General features: G+C 36.8%; 1 protein-coding gene across 4 annotated transcripts in view; it reads left to right on the top strand.

The window, feature by feature from the left end:
* LOC149773124 (regulator of telomere elongation helicase 1-like) overlaps positions 1 to 22259 on the top strand; it is a 240161-nt gene that overhangs the window by 63828 nt on the left and 154074 nt on the right. For all 4 annotated transcript variants that reach the window (XM_089946787.1, XM_089946786.1, XM_089946788.1 and 1 more), the window contains one exon: positions 10727 to 10787. In XM_089946787.1, coding sequence (XP_089802913.1) covers positions 10727 to 10787 — 61 coding nt within the window. The remainder of the gene's footprint in view (positions 1 to 10726; positions 10788 to 22259) is intronic.

The following is a 22259-nucleotide window of genomic DNA, read 5'->3' as shown; positions in this document are numbered from 1 at the left end:
GGTCGTCAATTTTTGACCTCTCTGTGGATTCAGTACTGTGACTCTCGATACACTCTGTCATCAAGCATCTGTAGTCTGTTCAGGATGACATGTGCAAAGACTTTACCCATGATGCTGAGAAGGGATATGCCCTTATTGTTGTTGCTGTTGCTTCTGTCGCCTTTGTTCTTGTACAGGGTTACGATGTTGGCATCTCTTAGGTCCTGAGGCGATGCACCCCCATCCCAGCACAGGCAGAGAAGGTCATACAGGTGTATGATCAGCACTTGATGACTTCTGCTGGGATGCCATCCTTCCCTGGGGCTTTACCTAGGGACAGTTTCTCTAAGGCCTTCTTTAGTTCTGCCACAGTAGGTTTCTCATCCAGTTCGGCCATGAGAGGGAGGTTTTCAATGGCGTTGAGGGCATTGTTGGTCATGTGGTTCTCTCTGGAGTACAGTTCAGAGTAGTACTTCACCCAATGCTCCATCTGCTTGCCCTTGTCATGGATGGTATCGCCTGCAGCAGACTTCAGTGGTGCTGTCACTTTCTTCGTAGGACCCATTGTTTTCTTTTTGCCATCGTACATGCCTCTGATGTTTACAATATCTGCTGCTGACTGGATGCTCTGACAAAGCTGAAGCCAGTATTTGTTGGTACACTGCCATGCTAACCTCTGCACTTTGCTTCTAGTAAACCTTTATGCCTGTAATGTCCTCTATCAGGGGGGTTGCTTGTAATCCAGGTGAGCACTGTGACGCTCTTCTATGGCTGGCATGAGTGTGGCAGAGTTAGTGTCAAACCTCGTTGTTCTTTGACTGCTTCTTACCAAAGATCCATGTGGCTCTGCTGTACACAGTCACTCTGATTGGGGGTTTTGAATCAAACATCTTGGCGAGGGCATAAGTGAATTCCTCAGCCATGTCTGGATATGACATCTTGCTCACATCATTGTGTGGTTTACCCCCTTGCTTAGAGCAGTCGATCATATTCGGCTGAAGCTTCATTTTGCAGCACACCAGTGAGTGGTCAGTCAACACTGTGGAAGGTATGGGTAAGAAGCACACCCTTCATTGCATACTGTCTCGTAATGATCAAGTCCAGCTGGTGCCAGTGTTTGGACCAGGAATGCCTCCAAGACACTTTATGCTGTGGCTTTGTCTGAAAGGAAGGCCAAGAGTCATGGTCGGCACCCACCCTATCATTGAAGTCGCCCAGTAATATCAAGTTCTCTTCCTTGGGAATTTAGTTGATGAGCGAGTCTAACTTGTTATAGAACTCATCCTTGGTATCTGTGGTGACGCTTAGTTTAGTGTGGGAGCGTAAATGCTGATCAGGTTGGGTTGACAGGCCCGGGTGTGGAGGTGGAGGTATTGCAATCTTAAGTTTCCTTGTTGGCAGGGTTCTTTCATCCCTAGCAGAGAGTTCTTGATGGCAAATGCAACGCCAAACTCTCTGGCTTCATTGGTGCTCTTTCCTTGCCAGAAGAACGTGTAGTTCTTTTCTCTGAGGGACCTGAAATCTGGTAGCCATGTCTCCTTTAGTGAGGCAATCTCTACCCAGAGTCTTGCAAGTTTGTCGTTGATGTCTGAAGTCTTTCAACATCGCTGATTGCCTGGAGATCATCTGAGAGCCCAGTCAGCATGGTCCGGACATTCCAGGTACCTAGCTTGAGGATTGGGGGTTTCCTTGTTGGTTTTCTTTTGTCATTTCTTGGTGCAGTAGTTGCAATCCGCTTGTCAGGTACTTGCGTACCTTAAGCCCTACCCACCCAGCAAGGCAGGCAATCTGTGGCAGGATGGAACCTTACTGGCTGGGGGCTGCCAAGCTTGAGGCAGGCAGTAGGTGTCCAGTGAGACCTGTTGGTTTCTCCCACCATCGGAAGCAACCCCTGGCTTTGACTCCACACCAATTGAGCAGTGAGTTATAACCAGGAAACTGTTGCTTCCCGTGTTGTGTTGATGCTGTGAAGCGAAGCTGGAGTGCCCTCTCCAGGGCTCAAGTCTGGGCATTGTGATATGGAGAATCAGCTGTTGCCCATGCAGCTGATTCCCCTCTCCATGCAGTTGATGGGTCCAAGGGAAACTACAAGCCAATATGAGAAATATAGTCGCAAGGCAGCAAAGGTTTGAAGTTGGAGTTTACCTTCTCCTAGATGGAAGACCACCCAAGGTTAATGAGAACCATCTGCCCGAAGTGTCTGGTTCTGAGGTGCCAGAAACTTGCCTGTCATCCCTTCTCCAGTCAGTTTAATGAGGTTCTGCAGGGCTTAGTTAAGCCACTCATGAAGACCTGGAGCTGGATTTGGTTGTCAGAGGCTCTATCAGATGGAAGCCATTGGGTGATTTCCAAGGGAAGTGGGTACTTATATCTCACATCCGCCCCCAGCGATAACAACCCTTGGAACCTAGCAATCCTATTAACATGAATTTATGTCTTTTCTAGCAGCTACTTGCCTTCCTAACTGGTACTATGACATAATTAGACCTCTTTAATAACTATTAATGCACCCCAGTGGGTTGTAAATCACTAGCTGATGATATCAGTTGATATGCATTCCTAATGCTAACACAATTGATTCTTGTTTGAGAACAATTCACAGCTTAACTACACAGATGAATTCATGGACTTCACTTCTTTTCTTAACTACATTACTTTGCAACTCATTGACATAGACATAGAAAACTAATTCATATCAGAAGAAATGCATGAAATCTTTACAATACAGGATTCCCATAGCATTCAAGACAAATTAATTCCAACAATGCATATCAGAGTATCGTAATGAATGAAATTCCCACACTACATGATTTCTATTACATTCAAGGCAGATGTATATATGATTATTTTCTGAACTCAGAGTATGAATTTAAATTGAAAAATTGCAAACTTACATCGATGAACGTATTGTTTGCAATTGAGACAATACCTTTGTGTCTTATTGAGACTAGCCATTACTATGTAGCAGAATCTCTTTTTGTGTCCTGAACTTTCTGATACATGTCCCATTGATAATCTAATGTGAAATACAGTTATTTCACAGAGCTAAATTCTGGCTTGCCTCAGAAACTTAGACTGTCCAAATTGTCGAGGGATATTTACTTAAAACCTTGAATTCTGTCTGGGAACACACCCACCCTAGTTTAGCTTAGTTTAGCTTAGCCAGTCAGGATTGCTTTCTCTAACCACCAAAATTTTTTAACACTCCCATCAAAGTCGGAATATTCCTCTCTAGTCCAACTTTATTAATAACTATTCTGGAAAATACAATTTTATGATACCTGTTTCAGATGGCCCTAGATTTGCTCTGGTTTGTCTTAGCTCTTCCATTTTCCATTTTCTGCTGTTTAACCTTATGTTAACATCTGTCTCACCATTATAAAATGGACTCTAACTAAAATTCACTTGTACCTCCTAACAAGAAAGGTTATCAATTTCAAGCTGCCAAGTTTTTGCAAACTTAGCCTGTAACAACCGTCCTAATGTTTACATGTCGCGCTGATCATGACAGAAGGTACTGTGAAATTATCTACAAAATTTTGCACCATTACACTGTTTTACTAGTTGAAAGAATAGCTGCATGCTATTTTTTGGACTAACTGAGTAGCTGAAAGAGCAGCTGCATTCTGTTTTACTGGCTTGCTATAATAATAGCCATATGATGTATCATTAGCTCTCTGACCAGCCAACCAGAAGAATGTCAGCTATTTGACTAACCAACCCAGAAAATAACTTGCATCTACTTGACCATGTTTGTTTCAAACACGATGTCATCATGTTATACTCTCTAGTCAACCAATTTATGCTAAAATGGACCCTCATTAATTGCATTAAATAACAACTCTATGGCACTTGATACTACAGTGTGTACTAGACTTAACTATATGGGGCTACATTCATCTTTACATAAAGGACACAATCATGGCTCAAAAAAAAAACAGGCAATGAGTGAAAGTAGGTGGATATAACACCCTCCGGTTACTCCATCAAGTTGTTTCCATGCCACTCCTGTGGAGGCGGAATTGCTATCATCACAAAGAACTCCATAATTCACCATCTTAACTACACTGCAACTTTCAATTTCGAACACACACCATTTGAACTTGTCCAAATTTCACTCACAATGGAACAAAGGTCAGTCAATTTTTTGCTTTTACTGCCCTCCTAGTAAAAAAAAAGCTGACTGAATCTCTTCTTTTGGAGCTGTATCTGAATCTGGAAATTTGATAGATGGTAACCTGATTATTTTTGAAAATTCCAATTTTCACTTCGACTGTCCTGGAAGTCCATAAATAATCAAAACTTCTAGATCCTGTTCACATTTTCAACCACAAACAGTTAGCCATCCAACCCATAAACATGGTCAGATTTTAGACTGGATTATTCATAGACCTGATGATAATATTTTAAAGTCTTTGTTGGTATTCTGCGAATTTGCATCAGATCACCTCTGCATCACAAGCCATCTATATGTAGTAGTCTGTGTTTGCTACTAAGAGAAACCTCCATATGATAAATAGAACCCAATTAATCAATGACATCCAAGCAAACTTAACATTTTCATTTTGTTTCATAATTTTATGGTGTTTGTCTTTGTAGATGTTTTTGTTTTTATGTGTTATCTAATATTGTAAAGCGCTTAGAGCTTCTAAATATTAAGTGCTGTACTGAGTCCACATTATTATTATTATTATTATTAATATTAATTTATTTTAATATTATTATTATTATCACCTGACTATAAGAACTATCCAGTTATGGCTAGCTACTTGACTGGCCTGGCATAAATGTGCTAATGTTTATGGGATACAAGACTATAAATGAATTGCATTTTCATCATGTTTGTTTTTCTATGACAAGCATAAACATCTCATTAATTGTCATCATGTACATTCCAGAAAATATGCAATAAATGCATAGTTTAGTACAGTTGAATGTCTTTTTGTCCTGATTTACTGGGATTCATGGATCTTGTCTAGGTAATTTGTTATCCAGATAAGGGATAGATTTATATGCAATAAATTGTGTAACAGGTGGGTTCACCATTGTTCCATATGATTTGAAAAGCATGAAGATGTGGCATCAGTATACCAGTAACCAGTGTTTGTACTGGATTTATAAAGGGCAGTCATTCATTGACTCTGATAGAAATATTGCTTGTGTCCATAATTTACCCCCAAACTGACTAGCTCTGGGGCCCCGAGTGGCCAAGTGGTCTGAAGTGCTCACTGTTCCAGATCACTGCCATCTCACCGCTGTCTGCATGTGTTCGAGTCTCAGGCTCGGCTTACGTTGGTACGTGAGAAAGCTTGCCAGGAGCTTCTTGTGAGTCTGGGGTTCTTCCGCCACCAGTTATACTGGCCGCCATGTATAGCCTATCTTGTGCTGAAAAATGGCGTTAAACCCTACTACAACAACAACAACAACAACTGACTAGCTCTAAAACATTTTAAAGCTAATTTGAAACATACTTTGTAATTGTATTGGTAAACAAATGCAGGATGTGGTCATACCACTGTTGTCATGTATGTTCATCAAAATTGTCATGGGTCAGTAACCTCGACTTTGCAACTACATGTAGTTAACTTAAAACTCAAATGTTAATTATTTGGTATCTAGTTCAATTTTAGTGTAGGTTTGCAAATTTAAATAAAAAAATGTGTTTTAGTGGCAGTTGTTTAAATATATATTTTCTTACCAGTTGTTATTAAAATAATATTGTTTAGGTACTCTGATCAAAATAAATTGTTTCTGCTGTGCTAACTTGAAGTCATATGATCAAGACACATGGTGTAATGACCAAGAAGGGGACATAGATCAGAAGGTTTACCATATATACTCACTTATAGTGAGGAGTATAACTGCAAAATGCACAGGCCAAGTTTTGTCATCGCATAATGTGCCAGCAGATCTGGGTCTGTGCAGTTTGAAGAAGTAATCAGTTGAACAAACAACTTAGACCCTGATCTGCAGATACATAATGCAATGACCAATCAGGATCTTTGTTGTTTGCAGTTTGACTTGACTTATAAGCAAGTATATATGGTATGTGTTCCTCTTGGCCATAATGACGTGTACTACGACTGTATGACTTCAAATCAGCACATTGTAATTAATTCTAACTGATAGGATTGACTAGATTACATCGTTTTAGTTGCAAATAGGTATACATTGCCAGCAGTATAAGCAATTTAAACAAGTAGCAAAATGCATTTCCACCTCTTATGCTTATATATAAATACATGGAGCTGGAAAATTTTGGTCAGTATTATTTCATCTGTTCTTGTTCTGACATCAGTCTTCAGATGTATTTAATGTTGTGTCTATATAATATTTGAGAGGAAACAATTGTTTAGATTATTTATTGAAACTACAAAGTGCTCATTGGACTAAAATATTATATTGTGAATTATTCAAAGGAGTTCTGGACAATGCCATTGTGATACATCAGGACTGTTGGCAGACCAGTGCATTCAAGGATTTGAAACTCATTTAGAACATTCAATTCTTTTGGACTTTATTAAAACTTATAGGATTATTTTGGATTCAACACATAATGCTATTAGTTTCTCCCACATTTTCATTTTAAAACTTTGATAATTAAAGTATTTGTTAAATTTTGAAAATGTTTTTGGGGTTTGCTTCTTGCTGTTACTTAGTTGCAACAAAAATGTTCCTGTTCTAAATCCCTTTGACAGATGCCATATAATGATTTCATTGTGAAAATAAAAACAGATAGCTATGGTACCTCACTTGGTAGAGTGTTGGACATGTAATTCGAAGGTTGTTGGCTTAATACCTAATCAGGCCATTCCAGGTTGGCTGCTGCTGTACATTCTTGAGAAAGGCATTTGGCTGTAGTTTCCTGGTCATAATGCAGCCAATGATTTGTTAAGATTGCCAAAATATTTATTAAAGATTATAAAATTATTTATTAAAAATGCAGATAGCATGTATTTCATAATGTAGATAACGTGTATTTCACAATGCATACTGTTACAACTCTGTGGTTAAAACTAAGTAAAGAAACAAAAACAGCAAGTTTTGTAAAACTTAACAAATAATTTAATTATTAAAGTTATAAATGAAAATGTGAGAGGAACTTAACAGCATTATGAAGTGAATCCAAAATAGTCTTGAAAGAGTTATACAAGAGTCGAAAAGAATAAAATGTTCTGTATAAACTTCAGAACTGGAAATGTATTGGCTCACCAAGAATTGTGATGTCAAAATGGCATTGTCCAGAACTCCTTTGAAATAAGTCCCAGTAGTTCCAGAATAATATTAACTCATTTAGCCCCAGAGGTTTTTGTCGTTTTTGCCTGAAATGTGTGTAGGAAAGACATTTGGAGGGCTATTTCTGAATACATCGTAATACATTGGCTTTCAACAGATTTTCCATGAGACTAATGCCTAGTTGTATTAGAAACATCATTTTCCATTAGTTATTTTGCTTGTGCATGAGCAGAAGGGTAAATGTTGGATTTTTTTTTTTTTTTTTTTTTTTTGCTTCATGGACCCATCATTTTCGTATGGAGACCGCAATTTATTCCAAATGCCCAGTTTTTGCAAAGGTTCACGTGTCTATGTGCAGTTAAGACTGGTATGCCTTAGATCTGAGGACAAAAGGTCTAAAATCTGGACACAAAATCGCATTCCGATCTCAAGCGAATTTTGGGTGAAAAAAAACTGGGTGCAAAAAATGAGGTTTTTCTCTCTGTATTTTGTAGTGCAACTAGAACTTCCAGATTATTTGATATCATTTTAGAGCTATATCTGTCTGCTTTTTTTTAATACCACCCATGTTGGTGTATCTTAAATGACCTTGATGCTGCAGAGCTTGGAAGTAGGGTACAGACGGGATCGGGGCCGAATCGGTTAAAGTCCAAAAATTGAACACATTCTATTTCCATTGAACAGTCCAAACAACATGTTTTTCTTCTCAATTAATATCTAAGTACAACATAAAACACATCTGTAGACTTGAGGTTACAATAGGAACACAAGAAATAAGAATGACTCCATAATAGGAGTCTATTATGACTATATTTCTCAACATACCCCATGTAACAGATCATACCACTCATTCGAATATTTCAAAATACCTACACATGTGACTAATTCATTCAATTAGAATTAACTCTTCTAAGATGCCACCTGACCAATCTGTCCATTGGGCAAAAGGCCAAATCTCATAAACAGGTTTATTAATACAATGTAATTCTATTATTAGTAACTGTTAAGTTTCATATGCATCTATTTATAGATCCTATGCAATTTTAAAAACTTTAACACCCCTAAAACTGACACCAGTCACATTGGCAAAATGTAAAGATAATCAGTACAATTTACAGCAATGAATAAATATTACAAAAACTTTGATAAAATCAGGTACCAGGAGTTACAAAAAAAATATATATATACATAACACCATAACATAATTCATAATGCAGAAAACATAATTCACAATGCAAATAACATGTATTTCATTATGTAGATAACATATTTCATAATGTTGATAACATATGTTGATAACTTGTAGATTTGGGTCCTACACAGATTAAAGGCATGATGAATCACTTGACTGATACTCGTTTCAATAGCCACCCATAAAAGAAGGTCAATTTAAAAGAGGTTCAGTACGTGTTCAAAATTTGACACTTTGCACAGCGGTTCTCATAAATGCTCAGATGCTTTGGTAGTAAGCATGACAATGTAATAGGACATCATAGTATATTTAAAAAATAGAAACGTAATTTTGTGCTTTTAAGCAGATTCTTTTGATAAAATAATTTTTGTGCCAGTATATAAATACAATTTGAAAAAGTGGTCCTAATAATGGATGTTTTTGTCCTATCTTTTAACTATGCTAATAAGACCCAATAATGGAATGGGGACTTTGGAATAGTGATCTTAATACTGGGTGTGGAATCTCCTGTCTTAGTGGTCATATAACTGGGTGTGGAATTTCCTGTCTTAGTGGTCTTAAAACTGGGTGTGGAATTTCCTATCTTAGTGGTCTTAATACTGAGTGTGGAATTTCCTGTCTTAGTGGTCTTTCTATTGTGTGTGGAATTTCCCATCTTTCTACTAGATGTGGAATTTCCCATCTTGGTGGTCTTGATACAGTGTATGGAATTCCTTTCTTAGTGGTCTTAAATACTGGGTGTGGAATTTCCCCAGATCTGCTATTGCATTCAGCACCATAGATCTGGTCTTTACAGTTTGTTAAGGGTAATCAGTAGAACAAACAACATATACTCCAAACTACTGGCGCATTAACATTGAACCCAAACTACTGGTGCATTATGCAGACCTGGGTCTGTGTTGTTTGCTCTGATGGCTTAGTTTTTAGAACATCCACCTCGGATGCAGGAGGTTGTGGGTACGATCCTCTGCTGAGTCATACCAAAGACTTACAAAAATGGTACTTACAGTTGCTTCGCTTGGCGTTTAGCAGTAAGAGGTTAGTCTTAGGAATGGTCAGCCTGGTGTCAGGACAATGTGACTGGGTGGGACATCATGCTACATGTCTGTAACATGATGCCCCAGTGCTAGGCATCAGTATAAACTACCACACTGCAGACATAGTGATATGACTGAAAAAGTGTTAAAGCTACATTAAGAATCCAAATCACACACAAACACATGTTGTTTGCAGTTGGACTTGACTTATAAGCAAGTACATACGGCACTCATTAGTTTGTGTTATTGACAAAACTGCCTATATGTTTTGTTCCATGTTGGCAGAAAGAATTAGTGTGATACAGCGGAGGAATATGTTGAGGTCACCATGTCAGTTGGTACATATCCCCTTTTTATTCACAAATTCTTTGTAAATAATTTTAATGTAAACTTTACAAAAATATAATTAGGCATTTGGTATTTTATGAAAGATATTGTACAACCTTCTGAAAAATCCCCATGTATGTAACCAGGGTTTGACCTTGATATATACCTGGAAGGTTTGTCATTAGTCTGTCTGCATTGCAAATATGGTGATATACTCTTTAGATTTGAATTTTTTTTAATAAATGCTGTATGGGACATACAGATGGATTTAAACTGCAGTTTTATGCAAGTGGATTTTTTCCTGCTCAAATGGAACATAGGTTTTGGACAAAAAGTAAATGACCTTTTGTTTTTCATCCTACTTACTGAATACACAATACACTTTGCTTCCAAGCAAATCTCAGGACAAATTTCACAGACTAACAGTAATTAAATACATTCAGTTTTATACAGAAAGCTACTCAATTTACAGTACTGCTGAACTCTGTTTTTATGTTTTCATTTAATACAAGAAATTGTTGATGCATTGAACGTAAAGGTATAATTTAAGTAAACACGCAGTTAGTTCCCTGTATGAGTGCCCCAGTTATGAAAAAGTCACAACAACAATGTAACAAGATGTAATTCTTCTAAGTTTATGTCACAGTAAAAAACAATACAACTGCTGTTAGTTATACATCTATGCTTATGTTGCAAATGGCTGGCAGTTTCATCCTCAGATTTATTACAAATTTTGATTCCTCAGTAATATTAATAGACAAATTTTAAGTTGAAATGGCAACTGAAACTTTGAAGTAAGTCACTTAATTATTGCATAAGTTTGATAGGTACAAGGATGACAGAAATAGGCTTTTATTTTTGATTAATAATGATGATGAATTTTACTGCCTTTGACCTTTTTGTAACTTGTGATCTATAAATGAAAGTATTTAAGCAGTTAATTATCTTCTTTCAGGTACACATGTGTCGAGCAAAGGTCAACTCCAGGACTTGCTTCTACTACAACCACTTGGAAGGTAAATTACTTGATATAATTGTTAAGAATATAGACCCTTCAGGTAACAGTGTTCTTGTTGTTTCCATTAAACCATAATAAAGATGTTTTGTTGAATATACTTTCCTTGTTATTTTTAAAGAGATCCATCCAAGACTTGACTGGTAAATTCAGCAATGCTGTAGTAGCAGGTAATATATTAGTGCTATTAAAGTGTAGGTTTATGGTGGGATAAAAACTGTTTTAATTATGTAATACATACTGCCTACTTTTGCAAAGATTCCCTCCTTCCACTTGATCTGATGTCCAATAATCATGATCCAGGTCAGAAGAGGAAGATATACACATCCACAAAGGTGTCAGACTGGGGTTGTATTCAATTCTTTTCTAGCCTTCCATTTACCAGTTGCAGGAAATATTTATCTTGGACTGACATCTCAGAAAAGGATAGCAAAGCACATTAGTAACAGGAAAGTATTATATATTTAAAATTAGTTTTGCCCTCTGCAAAACTACATTTTCCAACTGGTTTCTAAGGAAGCCACATGGTTCATATGGTTGCTATGGGTAATTGATATGATATGGTTGCTGTGGGAAACAATATTGCTAGGGGAGACACCCCAGTCAAAATTTTGATAAAACATCCTGAGAAACACTCCTATCAAGTTTAATCAAAATTGGCTCAGAGAAGTCATTTTTTTCTCACCCATTTGCTTTGAAAGTTGCACATTTTCTAGGGAATTCACCTCAAACACAATTTTTAACAGAGCATGTGTTAAGAAACATTACCCTTAAATGTTTGAACAATGGTGGCTTAGCCTTCTGCAGCAGAAGTCAAAAATTGGTTTTCCATTTTGATTTCTGTGGAAGCCACTCTGGTGCTAGAAAGCCACCCAGAACACAAATTTAGTAGACTAAGGAAAAATCCCAATAATTTTTATCCAGATTGGTCAGTGTTGTTTTTGGAAGAAATTGTTGTGTTAAGTGTATTTAATTTGTATATGTTAGCTTTCTCCATGTTTATAGGTTTTGTATCAATGTATTTTGGACTTGACCTTGTCCAAAATCAAGCTCACTGTGGACCTGACATTGGTGTTTTTATTTTGTAAATAAATAATACATAGCTAATATTTCTCTTGGAGTGTAGGTTAAATATTAGGATCATTGTCAGTAAAGGTAAACATGTTTATTTGGGTCTGGGTCTAGGATATTGGAATTCCCACATGAAGAATCTGTTGTATCAGATGTATCCCATGTTGTTTATTATAATTTTAGTAAGACTTGATCTGTTTACAACTTGGAATTTTCTAGGAATGAACTTTAGACCTACATCCTGGCTCCACTTTTGTGTCAGATTTTTATATAATAATAATAATAATGAGGACTTTGTATAGCACCTAATCTTTAGAAGCTCTGTGTGCTTTACAACATTAGACAACACCTATAAGATAAAAAACATATAATGATATGATTACAAAAACAAACACCATGAAATTAGAAAACATAAAAAACATGCTGAGAATATTTAAGGTAGGAAACATTATTAGGTCTTTAAGTTTGTTCTTGCAGTCGAAATAAGTGAGTTTTGAGAGCACTCTTGAATGGGATCACTGTGTCTTTGTGTCTAAGTTCAGTGGGCAATTCATTCCACATTGCTGGGCCCTGGTATGCAAAAGAATGCTGTCCATATGACTTTGTTTTCATAGTGGAAATAATGAGTATGTGATTGTCAGAAGAGGAGCTTAAGTATCTTGTTGGTGTGTACACATGGGTGAGGTCAGATAGCTATGTTGGACTAGAGTCCGTCAGTGAAACGTAGCACAGAGAACAAATTTTGTGTTTGATTCTGGATTGAATGGATAGCCAGTGTTGGGTACAGAGCAGCGGGGAGATGTGCTTTGATCATGTACTCTAAGTATGATCCGGGCAGCTGTGTTTTTAACTTTTTGAAGTTTCTGGAGTAGATATTGAGATGAACCAGACAGAATTGAGTTACAATAGTATAGTCTTGTTTACTTGAAAAATTATTCATTCTTGCAATAACATCAAAAGCAGAATCATTTGTGTTGTTATGTATAGTAAATTCAAATAAAGATATCTTGAATTTTGTTATTGTTGTTAATTTGAGACTGTTAGAACATCATCACACTTCAGGCCACTGGTAGTACATTCGATACTACATGCACATCAGCACCTTCAGTGCTGGATCTTATTTGAACACCACTGGAATTGTATCAGAACTTTATTCATTGGGATTGATGATAAAACTTTTTGGACTACAAGTAAAACCTGTTATAACACGATTCATTATAACATGATTCTGCTTATAATGCTGTGGCAGCATGGTTCCCATTTTTTTTATTTAAGGTGACCTCTCTTTTTAACATCCTAAAGACATTCTCGGAAAAGCATATTATTTATATCCCTAGCAGATTATATGATCAAGAGGTTAGTTGAAACTGATGACATTGAAATTTCAATGTACATTTTCTACGGAGAAGTTTTTAAACAAATTTGTCAACGTGATTCTGCTTATATTGCGATGTTATTCTTTGGACCCTGAGCATCACATTGGAATGGGTTTTACCTGTATTTGGGATTTAATTCACATTACTGTAAGTTCTTTTAAAATTTTCACTTTGTTTTATTAGGAAATAAATTATGTTTTGAAATTTACAAAACTTATTGGTTTTCACTCTTTTCTGTAACTTAGTGACCATAGGGTCATAACAGTTGTCTTTTGTATGGCTCAGCCAACTTTGATTATGATTGGTAGGAATGTTTCTTTGGATGCAGGCCTTGAATTTAACACAGATTTCCTTGTAGCTAGAAGCACTATTAGATTCAGAAATTCACTAGTCCTGCTGAATCTTCACTAGTCTTTCCCTCAATACAAAATGCCATGGCTTTATCTAGATTAACAACACTTTATTTCATAAATATGACAATTATTAAAAATTTAAAAGAAAAAATCTTGCTTTGGAAAATCACCAACATTACTTGAAAATAGTTCACACGAAAAACAGTTATTGATTTTCCAGAAATTAACTGCAAAAAAGGATTCAGCAAACAGTTTTTAACATCATGTCATTTGAAAAAAACCCAAATACATGTAACTAAGTTAGACAAAAAGACAAAAACCTCACTCATGCCGGTCTTTATGTATCATAATTCGACCGACAGATGACTTAAAGCAGTACCCACTGTGCCACAGTGCAAGCAGGGTGTTTTTACAACAGATATGAACCTTGGAACAAAATCCGTGTCTGCATGATTCTAAAGACAGAATGGTTAATCATAATAGGGATTTTGATGACCATGGACTAAAATGGTGCTTTGACATGTGCATATGTATGGTTTACGGTCGTTTGGTCTGAGTTTCCTCTGACCTTTCTCCCCCATTTTAGTATTCTGACATTTATGTTGCGTGTGAGGTCAAAGCTTATTGCCTTTTGAAATGTTGGCAAACTTAACAAACCATACCAGCATGGAATCAGTATGAAGATGATGCGTAAAAAAAAATTTGTGTATAACATTTATGATGTCTTTAATCCATTGACATGTTTATCAGGTAGAATAAATAGTACATATCAGTGTGGTTTTTGTTAGTATCATGAAACCACAGCATTGACACATGTTCTCTATGATAAATCTGGCTTTTTCCAGGTTGCTGCAGTGGTGATAGGTTTCTGATGGTTATTCTTGGAATAAAATTGCTAAAAATTATATTTTTGTTTTTGTTTAAAAAATATGTAATTTTCATTTAACATATGAACTTTTGTTACAGCAATATTGTAAACATTTTTTTTGTTAATAGGGTCATTATTTTCAAATTATGGGAACCAGTTATCTCAAAGAGAACTTTGACAATCAGGTTAGAAATTATGAATTGATGGCAATGTTTTTTGTGCGTTTTTTATTCTTGATGATTTTTGTTTTTAAAAACAGTAGGAAGGGTGCAAAAAAAATCAGATGGCATGCAAATTCTATAGAAATGCATTTATTATTTTGTTAGCCTTAATTCACAATTTGGTGACTAAGTGTTTCAAACTTTTTTCCCCTACACATTTTCACTACATCTACAAATTTGCTCTCAAAAGCTTATTGGTTTTAGTTATCAGGTGAGCAATATCTAGCTTGTTGGGCCTCTTGTTTTTGAATGTCATGTTTGATGTAATACATGTACTTTACATTTTGGTAAATTTTGCAAAGTTCAAGTTCCTTGTAATAATTGCACATCAGTGATTCAAACACAGCACCCATTTTATGTATCAACATACAGTGTACTATAATATTCACCCCCCCCCCCCAGTTTGTTCCATGCTCCCAACCAATTTTAAATACAAAAAGTATTTAGGATATATAAAAAAAATGCACAAAACTTAGTAATTTCATTGATCAGTTTATAAATTCTAACATGATTGTTGCCAGGTAGCCCCTAACACTGTCAGCTTCTTGGCATTTCAAATACGACGGGAGTTTCTTTGGTAACACAATATCCTTATTTATATGGGAAAGTGTACATTTTCAGGCAACAGGTGTAATGTATTTCACTGTCTTTGATAATCTGAATAATTATTTAAATTTTCTAGTTTCATCTCTTGGAAAAACATTTGTTCCTCATTGTTATTTTGGTAAATTTTTTGAAGAAATGATAAAACTTGACATTACAAATATTGGACACAGGCAACACAGTCTTAAATGAAAAGGACTGCTCTAGAAATGAGAAAAAGGACAGTAAGCAGTCTGTCTGCTTGTTTACATCAAGGGCTTCCATTTAGTTTGAAATGTCAATAAGTTGATGGTATTCGGGAGGGTTTGCAAATGCTGTAGATTAGTAAGCTGTCTTTGTATTGAATAATTTCGACAGTTGAGGTTTATTCTCTCTCCCTGTATGGTTGAGCCCAGTTCAATGCACAGAGTTAAGTGGCATGCTTGATGGTAGGTTCCCAGAACATCTTAATGTTCTAGGCATATTTCAGCAGCTGCACCCCCTCAGATGCATCCAAGGATAGAGATGTGTGTATAGCACCAGATATTTCTTTGTCATTTTTGAACAAAGTGGTGAGCACTTCCTTTTAATCATATATGGGTATTGCAACAATATTATTGGACAACACTTTTTAAGGAGTTTATTTCACATGAGAAAAACTGACTTAAGTGACATGCTTATGATGATGCATTGATTATTCATGCATTAGCGGACAGACATTTTCTTGGCTGCAAGTCAATGCAATAAGACAACAGATATTATTCACAGCACTACCACCATCAGTTTAAGGGTTTCTTAACATAAAATCTGTGTACACAGCTATAATATTGCTGTTTCCCATCATTCACACTTTGATTTGCCTATAATGTAAATCAAAATATCTTAGCATCATTTGATTTTCCCAAATTAAGTCAATTCAGAAATTTTGCAACATATGATATTTTGCATAGCAATTCAGATATTGTAATTATAGGTTATTATTAGTGTGTGATTACAATTTACTGAATTCATTTGCTTCTCTAAAGTTGCAAAAATTTTCTGAAGTTTAAATGTTGTAAATTACAATGAATTGACATAATTGCCAATTATCCTACTGTTACAGAAAGGTTATTGCCTGCATAATTTTACTGACTGATATAATTTGTTATGATCAAATATTTTTCTATTCAGATTGAAAGTGCAGAATGTTGTCTATTTAAGGCACAGAAAGACCATTTGAAAATTAGTACATTTGACATAGGCTAGGTCGCATTCTGATGTTTATGTACTGTATGTATATGACTGAGTACAACAAGCACCTAGCTGTAACCACTTCAGACCAAGATCTAGCAGTTGATACGTTTACATCAAATCAGGGTTTATGTTGTTATTCTGTAGCCAGTATTAAAATTAACTGTGAAAAACCTCATGTAAGTACTTATTGTGTGATGTCAAGTCTCCATGATTTTAATTTGAATTTAATATTTTACATGTATGTGGGTAAAAGAATGTTGTGGATTTCATTGTGTGCGTGTGTGTGTGATTAGGATTTTTAACATAGCTTTAACAATTTTTCTGTCAGATCGCTAGGATGTCTGCATTGTGGCAGTTTATAGTGATGTCTAGCACTGGGGCATCATGCCGCAGACATGACACCAGGCCGACCAGTCCTAACACTAACCTCTTAATGCTGAGTCTTATATCTTTGCGTTTGGAGACTGTGCAGTGTGGTTGATGAGCATACATGTGTGCCAAATGATTTCATTCACTTTTGGATTTTTGACATCTGTATTTCCATTGGCTAATTCAAAAGACATCAGAACATAACCCTTAAGCAGTCACTTTCAGATCTTCATGTACAGTAGTGGAGATATGATTTTAATCCGATCGTTATGTTGCTCAGATATGCATTATGGCCATTACAGCAGCCATCTGGAAATTCTTGCTACTCTGGTTTGAATGGAAAGTCTTGTCAGCATGGGATTTTCACAACAAAACAGACTTTTTAATATGTCTAGTTGGTCCTAAATGAAAATATTGCTGATTTGATATCCAGTATAGTTGGCATGGCAGACATTTGGAAAATATTGTTATCACTACTCTTCCTGAACAGAATGTCACATTGGCATTGGGTTTTCACAAGAATTGTGATGATGTCTATGTAGTCCCAAATGTGCCAGTCTTTGCTTTGTTGGATGGAAAGTCATATCATCATTAGGTTTACACCCGACGACTTTCAGTGATGTTTGTTTGGTACTAAATGTAAAATAATAAAGAGTCAGATTGGACTTGTAACAGTAGACAGTCTGCCTGTGACTGTTAACTCATTGTGGACAACTACACCCTGCTCCCTCTGGAAAGTCCTCTCTGGCAGATCAGGCAGCCAAGCTGAGATGATCATCCTCCTGTCTGTGAATGTGGATGGCAAGAGCTGTGTGGACAGTGCAGGCATAAGCTCAGGTACAATATGATTTGATGACCATCCATTACATGCAGACTCTAGTCCAGACATCTGGACTCTGTGCAACTTTTCTTCACTTAAATCCAACTCACATGCAAGTCATAACATCATTCTCTTTCCCCCACCTGATACCTTCAAGTCCTGTGGTGATGGATGAGCATCAAAGCAGCAGATTTGGATAAACTTGGAGCTGTAGCTGCATACCACACATGCAGCTCAGGGCATAGAGTTGCTTTTCACTGGACCAAGGCAGCTGTGGAACTTTTTAGGATCACATTGCTCACATCCATAGCATGAGGAGGGGGCTACAAAGGTGCCATAAACATTGCCTGCTTCACTTTTTAACCCTGGTCAATATAATATGGTTGATGGGGATCCTAACTTAGTCAAAAATCTAACAAGAAGACAAAAGTGTTGCAACTCACCATTGGTGTCTAGAATGTGCAGACACTAATGGACAGTACATGAGCAGATAGACCTGAGAGAAGATTAGCTGTAGTTGGGAGAGAATAAGTCAGATTCAACTTCCAGATAACAGCCCTGAGTGAAACTACCTAGCTGATTGAAGTAGGAGCTGGTTATGCTCTCTTATGGCATGGCTGAAGTAAAGAAGAGTTTTGCGAAGCTGGTGTTGGGTTTGCCATCAAATCATATCTAGTCAGCAATCTCACAAATCCTCCAAAGGGCATGAATGACCGACTAAATGCATATGAAACTCCCATTATAAGGATAAAGACGCGCATCTATCACAAAGTACCTATGCACCTACCATGACAAACTCAGATGAGATCAAGCACAAATGTTATAAAGACCTTGAATCTCTTATCACAGAAGTACCACAGGCATAAAAGCTCATTGTCCTTGGTGGCTTCAAAGCTAAAGTTAGCACAGATCACCAGACATGGCCAGATGTCATTGGCAGAATTGGCTTTGGCAAATGCAAGAAGAAATGCACCATAACAGTCTTCCCCCCTGCCAAACTGCAACAGGACATTGTGAATGCACCCATGCTCCAAACATCTTACTAACTATATCATCATCATCAGGAGAAGAGAAAGACAGGATATCAGTCATGAAGGCCATGAGAAGAGAAAGACAGGATATCAGTCATGAAGGCCATGAGAAGAGAAAGACAGGATATCAGTCATGAAGGCCATGAGAAGAGAAAGACAGGATATCAGTCATGAAGGCCACGAGAAGAGAAAGACAGGATATCAGTCATGAAGGCCATGAGAAGAGCACCAAAGGCTCATAGTCTCCAAGCTCAGTATCCAAATTCAGTCTAACAGGTAACAACTAGGCAGAAAAGTGCCCCAAGAGATCAGTGTCTCCAAAGTGAAACATGCATTTGTTGAAGATCTGAGTATGCAGCCAGCTAGAAAGAATTGATGAAAACTCCAAAAAGGTTGATGAAAATGGGCATCCTTAAGAAATTCAATGTACTCAGCTGCATCCAAAACCCTTTGTACTCAGCTGCATCCAAAACCCTTGGTCCTATCACACGTAAACATCATGATTGCTTTGATGAGAACAGTGCTGCCATACAATGAATACTGACTGAAAAACACCAGCTACATAAAGGTTGTTTAGAAGACAGCACTTCATCAAAGAAGGCAGTCTTCAATAACACCAAGAGGACCTTCCAATGCAAACTCATGACTTTGCAACAAGGCGGGTGTAATTCAGTCTTATGCAGACAGGAATGACATGATGAGTCAGTGCAGATTTGGAAAAAGGACTAGGGATCACAGACCTGGTGTTTGCATTTCGTGAAAATGCAAGAAACAGAACACCAACCTGTACGTGATATTCATCGACTTGACAAAAGCCTTTAACACTATCACTCATGGGGGCTTTTGGAAGATCATGGCAAACTTTGGTTGCCTAGTGAAATTCATCATAATGGTTCAGCAGTTCCATGAGGATTTCTTGTTCATATCATAAACAACAGTGAGTTTTCTGAACCATTCTTGGTCACAAATGGAGTGAATCAAGGTTGTGTGCTGGTCCCAACTCTCTTTAGTATGATGTTCTCAATCATACTTACTGATGTGTTCTGTGGCTAGGACACTGGGATTGACATCAGAGACTGGACTGATTGCAAGATTTACAATGTGAAGTTACTCCAGGCAAAGACTAAATTACAGGAAGTGATTGTGATGACTGTTTCCAAATCTGAGTCTGACATGCATCAGAGGATGGACCATCTCTTCAGCCTGGGACAATTTCAGTTTCACATTCAGTATAAAGGAAACGGAGAAGCTCCAACCTGCACCAGGAAAGCCTTACTAAAACTTTCATCACAGTAGAGGGCCAAACTGTGCTTGCAGTGGACAAGTTCAACTATCTTGGCCGTACATTACCACACACAGTTCACATACATGATGAAACCAGTGCCAGAATTGCAAACCATGAGTGGCCTTTGGCAGACTGCATAAGTGTGTGGAATCTCAGAGACATCTGTAAACTAAAGGTCTTCAAACCCATTGTGTAGCTGACCCTGTTTTATGCATGTAAAACCTGGACAGTTTACAGCTTTCATGTGGAAAAAAAACATTCTCATTCTTGCACTAGCACATTCCATGCATCAACAATCTGCTGATAAAATCACAGATGAGACAGACAGACCACATTACTAGAATGTCAGTTGAGTGACTACCCAATTATATCTTCTATGGTGAGTTGAAGGAGGAAAGTGATTTCAGGGTCATCAGAAGAATTGCTTAGGAGATTTCCCTCAAGTCATTCTTGAAACATTTCAATATTGACACTATATCTTGGGAAGATATCACACAGAATTGCTCCACTTGGTGCAGTCAAATCCATACTGGAGCTACCAGCTTTGAACTGAAGAGAATTGCAGTGGCATTGTAGAAGCACAGGCAGAGTAAATCTCACAACCGTAGCACATACACTCTTGATCAAGCAGCCCCAAGTAGTATCCTGTACCATGTGATGTGCCATGGACAGTTTTGCCTGATCAGATCCACTCAGGTAGTAACAAAAATAAACCAGTTAGTGATGTTATGGTCATCTTCGAACTTGAAGGACAAACAGTGAATAGAAATGTTGGTGATCTGACTTCCGGTATGGTCACAATAGCAGTCATCTGACTTACGGTATGGTCACAATAGCAGTCATCTTGAAAAACTTGCTGTTGCTACTTAATGGAAAGTGATATTGAAAAGAGGTTTTCATCAGAAGACTAATTATAATATATAGTTGGTCCTGAATGAAAATGGTTCCAATCTGACCTAAACAAAATGACTGTGCCACATTGACTATGTTAAAAATCTTGTGTCGTGTGTGTGTGTGTGTGTATATATATATATATATATATATATATATATATATATATATATATATATATATATATATATATATATATATATCCCAGTGCTCGACTTCACTATAAACTGCTCTACTGGAGAATTAATACTACGTTAAAAATCTAAATCTCTCTCTCACACACATGCACAAACACATTTTGGACTTGTGATACAAATTTTAGGTCAGTATAGGATTTAGTTCACAATTCTGTGAGCTCGTTTTAAATTTTCACTTCATATTCTAGGAAATATACTATTTGGTGAAATAAAAAATTTGTTTGGTTTTGGTTTTTCCTGTTACTTTCATTAAGACCACAGAGTCATAACACTTGTCACTAATTGTCTTGAGTTGTTGGTCATATCAACAAGAGGCTTGTACCAAAAGTCTTTTATTGTGTCTAGTTTGTCCTCAACGAAATAATAAAATCTGTTCACACAAGAATATGAGAGAGAGTTCACAGAGAGAGTTCAGAGAGAGAGAGAGAGAGAGAGAGAGAGAGAGAGAGAGAGGAATTGGTACCAAAGAAGTTATACTTGTGTACATGTGACAGAAAAGACAAGTCATGGCAGATCAAGAGATTTCCTAGAAATGGTAATGAGTTTCAACCGCAAAAAAGGAGGATTTTTATTTACCCGATATAGCATGCAAATGTTAACAAAATTACAACTATTGAACAAATTTATGTTTTCTAAATATTAAAATATGCATATCATCTGATGAAATAACAGTCCTTTCACAGTAAATTGTTGCCATTCATACTTTCATTATATGTACCATAAGAATTATTAGACTTTTGTAGGAGATCATTAATTGCATTATATTGGTAGCAGTCCACATCATCGTTAATCTGAACACTTACGAGATGTGTACTGTTATAAGATCCAGGTTTCCTCTGGCACCAAATGGAATTACCCTCAGAATGGAAAATGGCCATTCTCTGAGTGTAACGTGGCAATATTAGGACAACTCTACTGAGTCCACCAAATGTTTAAACTGTTTCCTACCAGTTGATAGATTCGGATTGGTGACTGCCTGCCAGAACTGCTACAGATTCATTATGTCTGGGTCTAATGTTGCTTTAATATCAGCAAGGTTATCCACATGAAACAAACTGATGCATTAACATTATATCATCATACCCATTACAACTTTAAGTGTAATTTGCAGACACCTTCATTGTCATCATTATCATCACATTCACCACTCATTAATGATCATCAGATCTGGAAAAT

The sequence above is a fragment of the Sinohyriopsis cumingii genome, unplaced genomic scaffold (assembly GCF_028554795.1).
Source record: "Sinohyriopsis cumingii isolate HCF-2022 unplaced genomic scaffold, ASM2855479v2 utg000881l, whole genome shotgun sequence".
Taxonomy (NCBI): domain Eukaryota; kingdom Metazoa; phylum Mollusca; class Bivalvia; order Unionida; family Unionidae; genus Sinohyriopsis; species Sinohyriopsis cumingii.
Note: the sequence above shows the minus strand (reverse complement) of the source record. Positions and strands in the feature narration are given on the sequence as shown.